The 12,433-nt window shown below is 35.9% G+C and overlaps 2 protein-coding genes across 3 annotated transcripts; one reads left to right on the top strand and one right to left on the bottom strand.

Annotated features, from left to right (window-relative positions):
- The first annotated feature begins 23 nt into the window (after nt 1-23).
- Nucleotides 24-800, top strand: CRR41 (potassium/sodium hyperpolarization-activated cyclic nucleotide-gated channel protein). The gene has a single exon (XM_011099620.3). It carries the CDS (start codon nt 54-56, stop codon nt 711-713), a length of 660 nt encoding a protein of 219 aa, XP_011097922.1. The 5' UTR covers nt 24-53; the 3' UTR covers nt 714-800.
- A 1,074-nt stretch (nt 801-1,874) lies between these two features.
- LOC105176723 (pentatricopeptide repeat-containing protein At4g04790, mitochondrial) lies at nt 1,875-11,688 on the bottom strand. 2 transcript variants are annotated; one of them, XR_002288278.2, is made up of 17 exons: nt 11,112-11,688; nt 10,947-10,994; nt 9,971-10,591; nt 8,834-9,013; nt 8,495-8,559; nt 6,888-6,995; nt 6,609-6,722; nt 5,723-5,818; nt 5,546-5,644; nt 4,354-4,473; nt 3,712-3,816; nt 3,384-3,548; nt 3,176-3,303; nt 3,018-3,096; nt 2,630-2,847; nt 2,158-2,414; nt 1,875-2,073 (listed from the first exon to the last, which is right to left on the bottom strand). XR_002288278.2 is itself a non-coding variant. In XM_011099621.3 (16 exons), the coding sequence occupies exons 1-16, from the start codon at nt 11,479-11,481 to the stop codon at nt 2,216-2,218; spliced, it is 2,715 nt and encodes a 904-aa protein (XP_011097923.1). In that variant the 5' UTR covers nt 11,482-11,688; the 3' UTR covers nt 1,985-2,215. The 2 variants fall into 2 exon arrangements, 1 of the variants encoding a protein (XP_011097923.1); XM_011099621.3 differs by having other exon boundaries at nt 1,985-2,414.
- Between the last annotated feature and the right edge of the window lie 745 nt (nt 11,689-12,433).

Genomic DNA, 12,433 nt, shown 5'->3' with positions numbered 1-12,433 from the left:
GCTCCAGTTCTTGACTACACACACACACCCCCCCCCCCCCCCCCACCCACATCATGGCTTCCAATATCCTCCAATTCCTCCCACTCCCACGTCCTTTGCATCTCACCATCATCCCCTCCCAAAACCAAAATCAAAATCCAAATCCACCATTACATTTTCTTCATCTCATCTCACGACCAAACCACTTCCCACTCAAATGCACCTCAAACTCGAATCCTCAACAACCTGAATTTCCTAACCCAGGCTTAGAAACAACCGTCAGTGCAGACAAGTTCCCAATTGAGAAACGGAGAAGGTCAGAAATAATTCGTGACAGAAAATCAAGAACAGGGCTGGTGAAGCCGGAGCCACCGAATTTTGAGATAGGGTGGAAGCGGACGAAGCCCATTCCACTGGAGAAGCCGACAGGGTATGCGATAATGGATTTTCTGGAGAAGCTGGTGGAGTTGATGGAGAGGGAGTTTGGGTCGGCGGCGCTGTTGGCGACGGCGGGGGAAATCGTGGCGGAGAGGGCGAGAGAGGAGGCGGAAGTGCTGAGAGATGAAGGGAAAGTTGAGGAGAGAATGGTAACTGAGTTGTGCAGAGTTTTGAAGCTGATGGAAATGGATTTGGCTATGGTTAAAGCTGCTGTGAAAGAAGAAACTATGAATGAGAGGCTGGAACAGGCGAAGGCGCGCTGCAGACAGGCAATTCTCGTTGCTAATTCGTTCTGACTAGAGCAGGATTTGAATCTGCAAGAAAATTATACTGAGCTGTGAAGATATATAATGAACTATAATGGGAAAGATTGGGTTAATTCATTTGAGGAGTTCTTTCATTATTGATAATTTTAGAGGAGTTAAATATGTTGCTGTTATCTCCGAGCACTATGGCAGATTTCCAAATATTAAAATCGCCAAACTCATATATAAGGAGTATCCTCTCCTCTCAACTCAAATGCAAGCCAAAAACCCACTTTACAATGTGGCTAAAATCACACCTGGCTCAAATTTGCAATAACTAGAAGTATTTTTTATTTTTTAAAAAATTATAAATATTTTTATAATTAAAAATTATCTAACAAATATCCCTATAATAAATTATTACGAGGGAGTATTTAATAATCAATTACTAATTCTAAAAGAATTTATAATCATAACAAATTTAAAAAAAATCTGTTTTAATTTACCATTACTATTATTTCCAATTTCAGCGAATTAAAGATGCTTTCCTTCAACTTATTTAAGAAATTTTATAAGGTCATACATTTAAATATTTTTTAGAGCTTACCAAATATTAAATTTATCTTAAAAATAAAAAAATTTAACTTACTTAGATAAAACAGAGTCATTAAACTTAAAAAAAATATTAGAATATCAAATTTTTAATTTTTTCAAAATTTGGAAATAAATTTAAAAATCCCAATTTTTTTAAAAGAGTTCATAAGCTCATGCTCCAAACATCTTTTTTTTTTTTAAAAAAAAAAAATCACCTCTCCTGAAATTTAACATAATTACAAATACTTTCATATTTGAAAAATTACAAATACCCCCTAATTTGAACATTCAATTAACAATGAGTCAATTCCATTAAGTTCTTATCCCATTTTTGTGATAAACTAACCACAAAAGTCCTTTTGAATTATAAACTATAATCTTATATATATTTTATAATTTTTTAAAATATTTTTATGAGCTAACATTCTTCTAGATTATTTATTTTACCCACCCTCAAACCCTTTTTTTTTTTTTTATAGTTTTTCAATTTTTTTTTATTTTTAAAAAAATAAACAAAGATAAAATAATAATGTCCACATCACCATCTAAGGGTTACATAATTATTTTCTATTTAAAGGGGTGTTTGTAATTTTTCAAATAACAAAAAGATATTCGTACTTGTACCAAATGAAAGAGAGCTAATTGTAATTTCACCCTGTTTTTAAACATACCGAATGCTTTACATTTTACAACATCGCTTAAGCTATCAAATAAAGATATTCAAAGAGTTTATAAACTCACCTCAACGCCTTACTAATCTGGGAAACAATCTGAAACTTGCCGATTACAAGCAGCGAATGGTAGAATATTTGGCTAACTGTAGGACAAAATTAAAGATCAGAGCAAGGTGGGATTAGAAGAAAGCCTCTGATACAAACATTTGGCATACAAGAAAGGATACCCCGTCACAAGTTTACACCACCAATACCAAATGATGTTTGTGTCTTTCATTACTCAGTTTAGGCTTCTAACCCATCTAATAGTCCCAGCGTTGCCACCAGTGCCTTTCTTTTCTTTTTTTCAACAGCTGGGGATTTGATATACGTGTTTTCGCATGCTTTCGCGACACAACGCACATGGGGATCGTCTTTCGGCATCTTACTTAGTATTTTTGCTGCAGATTGTCTATCTCCTGAAGCTAAGAGAGCCTGATACATCCTGCACGTTTTTCAACAGTGGACACCGATGGTATAAGGAACAAAAATTATGTGAAGAAACAAAAATATCCAGTTGCCATGACCTACATTTTGTTAAATCATGTGATAGCTTAAGGAAGACCTTTACTTTTAGCACTAAAACCTTTTCCAAAGATAGCTTGGAGCCTTGGAGGCAATGACAATTGGCAACAACAAAAAGGAACCAAGCAGTATTACCTTAAGTAACTTAAAACATTGTAAGGCAGGCAAGCTGTCTCATATTCTTTCCAAATCACAAATGAAGCCTTGGAATCCTTTGCATTCACGCAAGCGCTAAGGAGAAAATCGAGACTTTTCCGGGAAAGTTGAACACCAAGTTCTTCTTTGACAGCTTGAAGTAAATCGAGGCCAAACTGCATGCCTGTTGACTCTTTCTCAGCATATAAGCAGAATACCTACTCAATAATTAAGCAAAAAAGATAAGGTCATATGCAATTAAGTCAGAAAGAATTTCTCAAATAATGGAGGTGGTAAACATTTTCAGCCGTAAACAAGAGTTGCACCAGCAATTATAGTTCAATGATCTAGTTCTTGCTAAATGAAGGGGGATAAGCAATGCCAGTACCTCATCAAACAGCGTTTCTGGGTCAACTTCAGCATTTATGAACTTATTCTTCAGTTTCTTGAGTAAATCAACGGTCGATCTGAAACAAAAAAAGATAACCTTAACCAGCAGAATTACGTAAATAAATGTCATGAACACAGGCCATCGAGCAAAAGAACCTCAAATTCTCATGTTGAACACAATATGAGATGATGCTGAAGCAGGCATGAATCCAGTAAGGTGAGTTGTTTAATTCCTCAAGCAACTGAAGCGATTTATTCAATTCTCCTTCAGATTGAAAATGTTCCTGCAAGATTAGGAAGCATTAAGATTTATGAGCTCATTCAAAATGTCAGTGGAATCATCAAGCAGGCAGCATTAACTTACAATAAGGCTTTTAATAGCTTTGGGATCTAGATCGGACTTGGCTGCCTTGATTTCTTCATATAATTCAAGAGCACCAGATAACTGCCCATTTGAAGCAAGAGCTCCAATGAGCACACTCTTGATGTCATTCAAGTACTTTACTGGTATTCGTTTATCCAAGATTACCTGCACAGTGATCAACAGTATCGTATTACAGAAGTAGAAGAAGAGACACTGCCTCCAGCCTAGCCTGATCACAATTATTTGGTCAACAACAAGATGTGCAGGAGAACTTTCTCCTTTGAGGAGTAGCTGAAGCAGAGACCAAAAGAATTACACAAATTCATACCTGTTTAGCCTTTTCAAATAGTCCACAGGAAGCATAAGCATTTATAAGGGCCATGAAAACCTGTTTTGTGGGTTGAACTCCCGAGTTCCTCATGTCATTACAGAACTACAAGCAGATCACCACATAACAACTATCAGAAATGAGACTGTAAATCATGCAAATCGCAGCAGAGATTATTTTCATGAGGGATTCAACGCAGAGCTAGTTTTCAAGGAGAATATTGTAGATGGAAAAAAATTCATATCAACTGAGGCTATCTTACCAAGTTCATTGAAGGGTGCTTGATAACACAATTTAGCACTTGAAACTAAGCACAGACAGTGACTAATAGTTTCAGCTTGTTTGATAACATGTAAAGTTACTACTCAAAGTGATAGGGCCCTCTTAGTCAAGTTCAATGTTTGAAGATCCATATGTGATAATATAATGTGAATGCAATGTTGCAAAAAGCAGAACGGAATGTCAAACTTAATGCTCAAGCTTTAGCTTAACCAAACCATTATTGACATGAAAGAATACCCATTTTATGTGATCAGTTCTAAACAGTGAAGCTGTTATCTGTTATATGACCCCTCATTCTATCTCATTGATGCGTAGCTTATTGATGAACTGATTTATGACCTACACTAAATTGTAGACAACCTTAATTATATCCTTCTCACAGTGGCTGTTTGCTATGAGACAGCTGTAAGTCAGAGTGTCAGGTTTCACGTCTGCATCTGCCATCTGTTTGAGAACATTCCTAGCACTCTGAATGTCTTTCTGCAAGATTCAGTAACACAGAAAGTCAATAACAAAATATGCAACAACTAGAAGCAGAACCCTGCACAGACAGTTCCTCATGTAAGCCACCAAAACTTCTCCATAATTATCAAGGTAAAACTTTGCAAAATCCTAGTGCATCAAAATTGTATAAGCAAAAGAACCTGGCACTCAGTTTATCATTAACAAAATATGGCACAAGAAGCAAAACAGACACACACTCAGGTCAGATCATGGATGCATGAATGATCCTTATCAGTTCTACAATTTTTTTTATCAATGTGGCATACAGCCAAATTAGAATATCTTATTGGGTAATCGAAGTAACTGCTTCCTAAAACTTGATATCCCTTCAAATATTATGATTAAAAGAAGATTGTTATATCTTGATTAATATAATATCCCCGACCTGTGCCAGTCAACCTAGCATAGTTTTCATCAGAAATTACTTAGATTTTTAAGAATTCATCTCTTCAGTATCTTCACCAAACTAAACCTAATAAAATTACTTGTTTGATTCACTACAATACCAATACTGTACTGTAAAGCCAAAATTTTACACCATTTGCACTTTCTTTCAGAGTAAACATAATGTTCAGAAAGCACAATGCTAGAGGTCAATAATCTCCTAAAAGATACTGAGACATCAAATCCACAAAAATATTTCAACGTGGAATGAGCAAGTACTAGAGCACACCTAAACAGGATATTAACAGAAATTACAGCTGAATGGAAACACAACTTAGCATATATATTCATTGCGCTAAGTTTCATTAAGAATACATAAATATCACCTAGGCAAGCACTCCAGAAAAAACCAAAGGCACATATCTTTCCAGTAGGTGTTCCTGTTTGACCAATATTATATTCATAACTGAGAAGCACAGAGAGCATACTCAAAATATTTGACAGAATGTGAAAATAGATTGAACTGCCTCAAAATGACAAACATAGTTGCATTGACAATTTGTCCCAATTCTCAGTCAATAGGCCATGCAATCACAGTAACACAATAATCAGATACACTACTCAGCAAGAATAAAACGCCACTGCATTCAAGAAACTATGCAACCTCACGGAAATATCCAGACAGTATACAGTTGTACATGCTAGCTGTTGGCGTCAAGTTCATTCTTTCCAGATCATTGATCAATCCATATGCTCCTACAAACTGCATTCAAATAGTGAAAAAATTATAAAATAGAAGCTGTCACACATTAAGCTTAATAGACCAAATCAAGAGACTTACATCTTTCATCTTCACGCATAGAAGTATCATCCTCCTGACGGTCTCATTATTTGGTTTCACATTGTAGCAAGATATTGTTGAATTGATTTGATGAACCTAAGAATTGAAAGAAATCACATCAATATCATCTAAAAATCAATAACCTGGCTGCACAATTGAAATTCCACAAAATAACATGACACACAAATTCAATGTAGGAAAACTACAAGCAAAGGGAAAAAAGGAACAAATTCATGATTAATAATATGGTAGGCAAGCAGGTCAATCGCTTATAAATACTTAAGTGGAGAATGTTCCTTTTATCCTTCTCTCTTAAGAATATCAATTTTGAAGCTCAAGATCCTCTGTGAACTCCTTGAGTAACTTCCAATTTTCACAATGAGAATTCAAGATTTTGCATCATATTATAGAGTAAACAATGTAATTAAGTTTGATTGAAGTTCACTTAAAGCTCCTAATCCCAAATCAAACTAGACAGGAGAGAATTTTTTCTTGAGTTCACCCATAGTTTTTTTGTTCGGATGATGTTGATTTGAGGGATTTATGCAATAAACCAAGTCTCCGTATATCTTAAACCCATATTCAGGCTACTGAAATATTTTTCATTAAATTTGGCATTGGTTTCACTTTTTTTTTATACTTCTTTTCATCAACTAAATAATGGTAAATATTACATTAATAAGAAAATTGAATATGACAGCAAATAATTAAAGAAACACTTACCAAATGCTCAATACGCAAAATACTCAACTTGGTCATATATAATTATGGATGCTTCACTCAATCAGTGACTTACACAAACTCTTTAGTTGAAAAGGAAAAATGATGCATCGTTATGGATCCAATCCAAGAATTATCTATAGAGACAGAGAGAAAAGTTGGATACCAGATTAAATTCGCAGCTCTGGTCACAAGCATCTAATATTGAATGAAATATCTCTATCGATAAAGCAACACCAGATTTGAATGCCTCGGCAACTACGTAGAGCGCCTCATGTACCTAAACAATATTTCGCAGCATACACTAGTTGAGAAACTTAAATATCAAAAGATAAGAGGTATGCGTTCTTCATAAGAAGCCTACCACCAAGCGAGGTTTGCGTCGCTTGGGAGTTTTTTTCCTGGTAGGAATCAGATAAATTAAAATAATCAAATGTGCACATACCTTGAGGAATTCACAACAGTATCTAACGAGCTTCTCATATTGTACTGAAGTGGGCAACACCTCTAACTTATTGTGTAATGTTTGGAATCTCATGATGATATCTTCAACCTTCTCATCCAACAGATGGCAAGATGGCCGAACAAAGAGGAAAAATCAATTAGGAAAAGTGTGCCTCCATACAAAACCTTTCAGAGATACCAAGTATGTAGTCAGGTCTGTGTATCAATAACTAGAGAGACTACACACAATTAAGAAAAAAAATAGCAGTTCCCAGACCAAAATGAGAAGTTGATGTGCCACACACAACAAGATAAATAATGATTGTGCAAAAAAAAGTCAACTGCTTTGGTTAGGATGTCCTGGAAATAGGAGATGAACCGTAAATATTGGAAGCAAACTATCTCATGAATAATAAAAATATCACTCCCAAAATGGTGGTTCAAAGGCAAAATCTACATTGTCTCAGTTGGTTTTTGCTTGGGATAGAAGTTCTCTACAGCTGAATCAAGCAAGCTACCACCAGTGGTCACATGCTTTCTAGATTGGGCTGGACTGGCTTCTACTAGGTATGACTGGATCCTAGATCTGAAATGAGTCCAAACTGGATACATCTGGGTCTAACAAAAAATTAAATGATTTTAGAAAATATATCTTCTATTTTTCTTTACTATTGAAAATAAATACAAGCACTTATAGTGACTAGAACACAAGTTACACAACACATTGGTATTCAACATACAAAATGATGATTATGGCCTAAATGCCTAAAAACAAGATGTTAAGGTGGAAAATCATCAAAATATCCTACAAGATGTCTAATGATCTATGAGCATGCAAAAGTGAATTGAATATCTAGAAAGAGTCGAAATCACATATAAATATACAAATTAACTAGAACCATTCTAAGAAGATAAAAGTTACACAGACATGAAAAATGTGAAAAAATATCCCCCAAATACTCCAACTGACATGTGAAAGTGTAAACTTACCACAACACTCGTAGACATTTAACCCAGTGAATACATAAAAAAATGTCTAAACAATTTCATTTGGCTTGCAACAATATAGGCTAAAAGGTATTTATAGTCACTAAAATCTTTGAAATTAAATGATTAGTTCAGCAACATGAAATACTTTTATTTTCGTATTGGGTCCACGGGGACCTGGTTCAACCTAAGCCAGATCCCATCCTTTTCTTAACCCATTTTGAACCCGGCCCCACCTGCCCATTTGCGTCCCTAGCCACCGCTATCTATCAGTCCACTGCAATACTAAATATTTTTTTTCGTTTTACATCAACAGGTAAACATGGTTCCTCACTAACATGTACAGAGGCAGCATACATGAAAGGCAATTGGCACATATGATCTAGGCTCTAGTAGTTGCTCCATCCGACATACTATATTTTGAAGTTTTATCCCTGGAGTTGACTAAAACTAAATTAGACAAAAATGGAGGCAATAGTACAATCAATATTCTGTTGTGATTTCAAAGACTCCCCCAAGACATTTATGCTTCATGAAAGAGTGAACTGCTGTAAAGCAGAACCACCTCAAAAACTACAGACTCAAGGACTTTACCAGGAGCATTCATGAGAAGTTCCTCACCGCTAAATTAGGTAGGTTAAGTGCATATTCGCAGATGGAGTTTGAGATGTTTCCAGCTCTGGTATCTGCACTTGACAACAAATAGCACATCTGCATGTTAGCAAGTATATGTATACAGACCAAAGCACACCATTTCAAGCCCTAGATATCTCAAATAGGCTGCTTCAGGTATACACGAACAAGCAAGTTCAAGAAACCATACAGTTGATACCTTAGACGTATGGTTTAGCAATAGGCACAATGTTCCACAATGATTAAAGAGACACACAAAACACTTGTAATGTTAAATGAAATTATTTCTCGTGAAAATTAAAAACTTATCATTGTTTGTATACTAACCACTTCTTTTCAGAACCAGCAGAAGTCTTTCTGCATAAAGTTCCAGCGAAAGCTTCCCCAAAGACCTGAAGATACTCTCTAAAGATGCAACTGACGTAACCTTAGTTATGTCGAGAGTTTCCAGTAGCATCAAAAACTCTTGCTTGCGATCACCTTCAGCCAATGCCGGCAGCAAGCATTCTGCAGCATAGCAAGACTAAGATTTGAATAACTACTTGCAGATTAGTCAATAAGTCAGAACTGTTACCAAATCATGGATACAGGAATGTATTAAAGATCATAGCTTCCACCATATCATTTGGATTTCCAATTCCAAATTTAAAAACACATTGAGATCTTGAATTTTGAAGGAAAATTAAGTATACACGTGTCACTAGAAGTAGGGAACATACACCATAGTAAAAAACTTAAGGTCATTTTTCATCAATATGCGAAATATATCGACCCCATCAGCAAAGTAAACACAATAATGAGATTGTATTCATTTCAAAGGATGAACAGTCATCATATCCAGATACATACAGCTTTAAGACGAAAGAAAATTTTTATATGATTGGCAGATTGTATTTAATTGCAACAGAAGTGCCAACTAAAGTCAAAAAAATAATAATAATAATAATAATAAAGTAAGGCTGAAAACATATGCAACTTCAAGGTCTTGTAAACAAGTTGCAACTGGAATTTGGCCAAATACCACTTGAATGTTGGTTTAACATAAAAACCATATAACCCCTGTGACTTCTAAGCCTCGGGATAATTACGGAAAAATATGAGGAAGTAGAAAAGTCCTATTGTTTAACAAGATCGGAAGGTCTTCAATTCCCTCCAATAAAATGAAACACGCGTATCTGAAAATAGAACATTGGCAATGAACAAATGCAACAACTCAATATTAAAAATGTACAGCCTGGCCCATCTTCTCCCCATCCACGCCATGGGAAACAACAAAGCGAAATCATTGAACTCAAAGAAAAACAAAATGAAAGCAAAAACTGAAAAGAAACTAAAATGATAAGATTTGTGCTAGCATAAAACAACTGTCACAACATGATGAAAAAGACGTGAAATAGCCTCACTTCTGAATAAATGTTGCAAAACAAAGGAAACAAGTAAAGAATGGGGATGTGAAGAAAATACCTCGAAGATAAGATTTCTCTTCAGCATCATCAGCCACAATAGAATGACAATGTTCTTGTATTTTTTCTTCATTATTGACTCTTATCCATAGCAGCATTTCATAATAAGCTAAGCGTGGAAGTGAATCAGGATTCTCATGTTTGATTAGTTCATGGAAGAAAAAGAACTCTTCAACCATACCAAAATCAATTAGATACATCAGAAACTGTCCATATGTTTCTTCTTCGATATTAAAACCGTTTTCCCTTACCAACTTAAGAATTTGATAGGCCTTATAAATCTGCTCTAATGAAACATCTTCATCTGTAGTATCCCTTGCCGTCTCTATGCAAACCTTAATTAATGCATTATATTCTTTCAAGCCAGTTTCTCGTCCCAATTTCCCAAATACTTCAATGGTAGCATCTGGTCCCAGCTTCCTGGCACACATTTTGACTAGGCGGCCAAAGCGACTAGTTTGTGCGTTCTTAAAAACCCACTTCTGCTTCCTCTCTCGTGAGACTTCTTTCCTCCGCAATGATATATTGATATTTGACATTCTTGACAACCATGGGAAGTCCATCACAGTCCCCATGGAGTGCTCGTCCTGGTACTCGTCGTCCCAATCCAAGTCCATCTCATCTACAGATAAAAACATTCAGCTGCCATCATAATATGCAAAAGTGTATTGTAAATTGGCAATCATCTACCACATCATGCTTATGGTCATAGACTTGCAGATGTACAAGCAGTATAGAGATTCAATTAACACAAATGTGTTTAGTACGACTGATCCAGAAAAAAGTGAAGGAAAGAACAAAGAAAATTGGCTGTAGAAGATAATACTTCTTAATAAAAATGATCAATAAGCTAAAAAGCATAATTACCACTGCCACAATCTCCAACTTTACGTTATATTTTGAGTTGGCATTCACAAAATTCACCTTAATTGATTTGGGCATTTACATCTGAACAAAATTTAAACAAATATACATACCATACAATATACTGGATGCATGGGCCGCCAGTTGCTTTGCCGATTCATCTATGTAAAAGAAAGACAACAAATTCCAGGTGAGAGCACGAATTTAACCAAAGTATCAAATTCTTCAAGCAAACAACTCTTCAATTCGCAGGACAATACAGTAATTTCTCTATATACCATTTCCATCATCGCAGCCAGAGTTCAAGCTGTCACTGACGATAGCATGTAGCGAGGAATTCGGAGTAGAAAATCTCGAAGACGGCGGCGCTTTGAAGTGCTTGAGAAGGCATTTGGCCGAGCGGTAGACAGCTGCAGATGAGGACGAGGACGAAGACTTGATGGATGATACGTACTCCTTTAAGGCGGCATCCTCGGCCGATGATGAGGAGGTGGAAGTCTTCTTCTTCTTCTTAGAAGCGGCGGCGTCGGCTGATCGGGGCGGCTTCTTCTTGGCGGCGGAGGCAGCAGAAGTTTCGGAACGTCCAACGGCGAGTGTAGCGGCCGACCGGAAAAGCGAAGCTAGGTTTTCGGCCGTTGAAGGGCGCATAAGTACAGTATGAGTGAATGAGAGAGAGAAAGGGATACAGTGCAGGCGGGTTTGGTTACAGGCGCAGATATCGCATTGGGGCTTCGTCTCTTTCCCTCTCTTTGTGAGATACGTTGAACGGAAATCAGTGTTTCACTGGTGTCGGGTAAACCATTCGGGTAAACGGGTAAGGGTAGGTGCCCCTTTGCCTGGAAATGGAAAAAGCGTTTGCCCAATTTAGCAACTCCTCTGATATTTTTTGTGTTTAAATTTAGGAGTTAATTGCAAAATCGCTATACTTACTCTCACACTGTTTGTTACTCTATTATTTCTCTGTAAAACTAATTTCGTCCTTAAAAATTACGTGCCTCAAAGGGGATGAACTGATACAACAGATTTTGGAGACAAATAGATGATTGCAATATTGGTCCCAAACAAGCCCCATATTTTTTAAAATAATCAATTTTAGTCCGATACTTTTATATTTTTGTTAATAATGAAGTATATATAAGTGACTTTTAGATTGATAGATCTGAAATCGTAAATTTTTAAATTTATAATAATAATTTTTTAAATCTATTTAGATAAATTTAAATTCAAAGTATTCTGAATTCACCATCTCTAATTTGAATTATATTTTATTAAAGAATGATAGATTTCAAATTAGTGTTACATGGAGCCATTTCTAATTCTTTTTTTAAATTCTTCGTTCAAATTCAAATTCATTAGTCTAAATATAACTTAACTAAATTCGTGGAACGCGTGCAATATATGGTCTCACATTTTCTAACAATAATGGCTAGGGAGGGGTGAGCTTACCGATCAGCCGATTACTGAACTATTGGTTCGAACAATTTTGAAGAAATTAAACGGTATCGAATCTCGTCTAATCAGATATTGAAGTTGTTATCGACTAGGCGGCAGTTCAACCGTACAAGAAACACGACTTTCCAAATTTGAAGTTGGAAGTGGA

This window comes from Sesamum indicum, linkage group LG13 (genome assembly GCF_026168435.1).
Source record: "Sesamum indicum cultivar Baizhima isolate 11 linkage group LG13, ASM2616843v1, whole genome shotgun sequence".
Lineage (NCBI taxonomy): Eukaryota > Viridiplantae > Streptophyta > Magnoliopsida > Lamiales > Pedaliaceae > Sesamum > Sesamum indicum.
This window is presented reverse-complemented; position numbering and strand designations above follow the sequence as displayed.

What these genes read in the sequence shown, in the direction of transcription:
- CRR41 (XM_011099620.3), top strand. Translation starts at nt 54, where the DNA reads ATGGCTTCCAATATCCTCCAATTCCTCCCACTCCCACGTCCTTTGCAT.
- LOC105176723 (XM_011099621.3), bottom strand. Translation starts at nt 11,481, where the DNA reads ATGCGCCCTTCAACGGCCGAAAACCTAGCTTCGCTTTTCCGGTCGGCC. An exon ending in TTAACCTACCTAATTTAGCG is followed by an intron (nt 6,996 to 8,494) that starts GTGAGGAACTTC and finishes TTGGATGAGAAG; the next exon opens with GTTGAAGATATCATCATGAG. An exon ending in TATGCGTGAAGATGAAAGAT is followed by an intron (nt 5,645 to 5,722) that starts GTAAGTCTCTTG and finishes ATTTGAATGCAG; the next exon opens with TTTGTAGGAGCATATGGATT.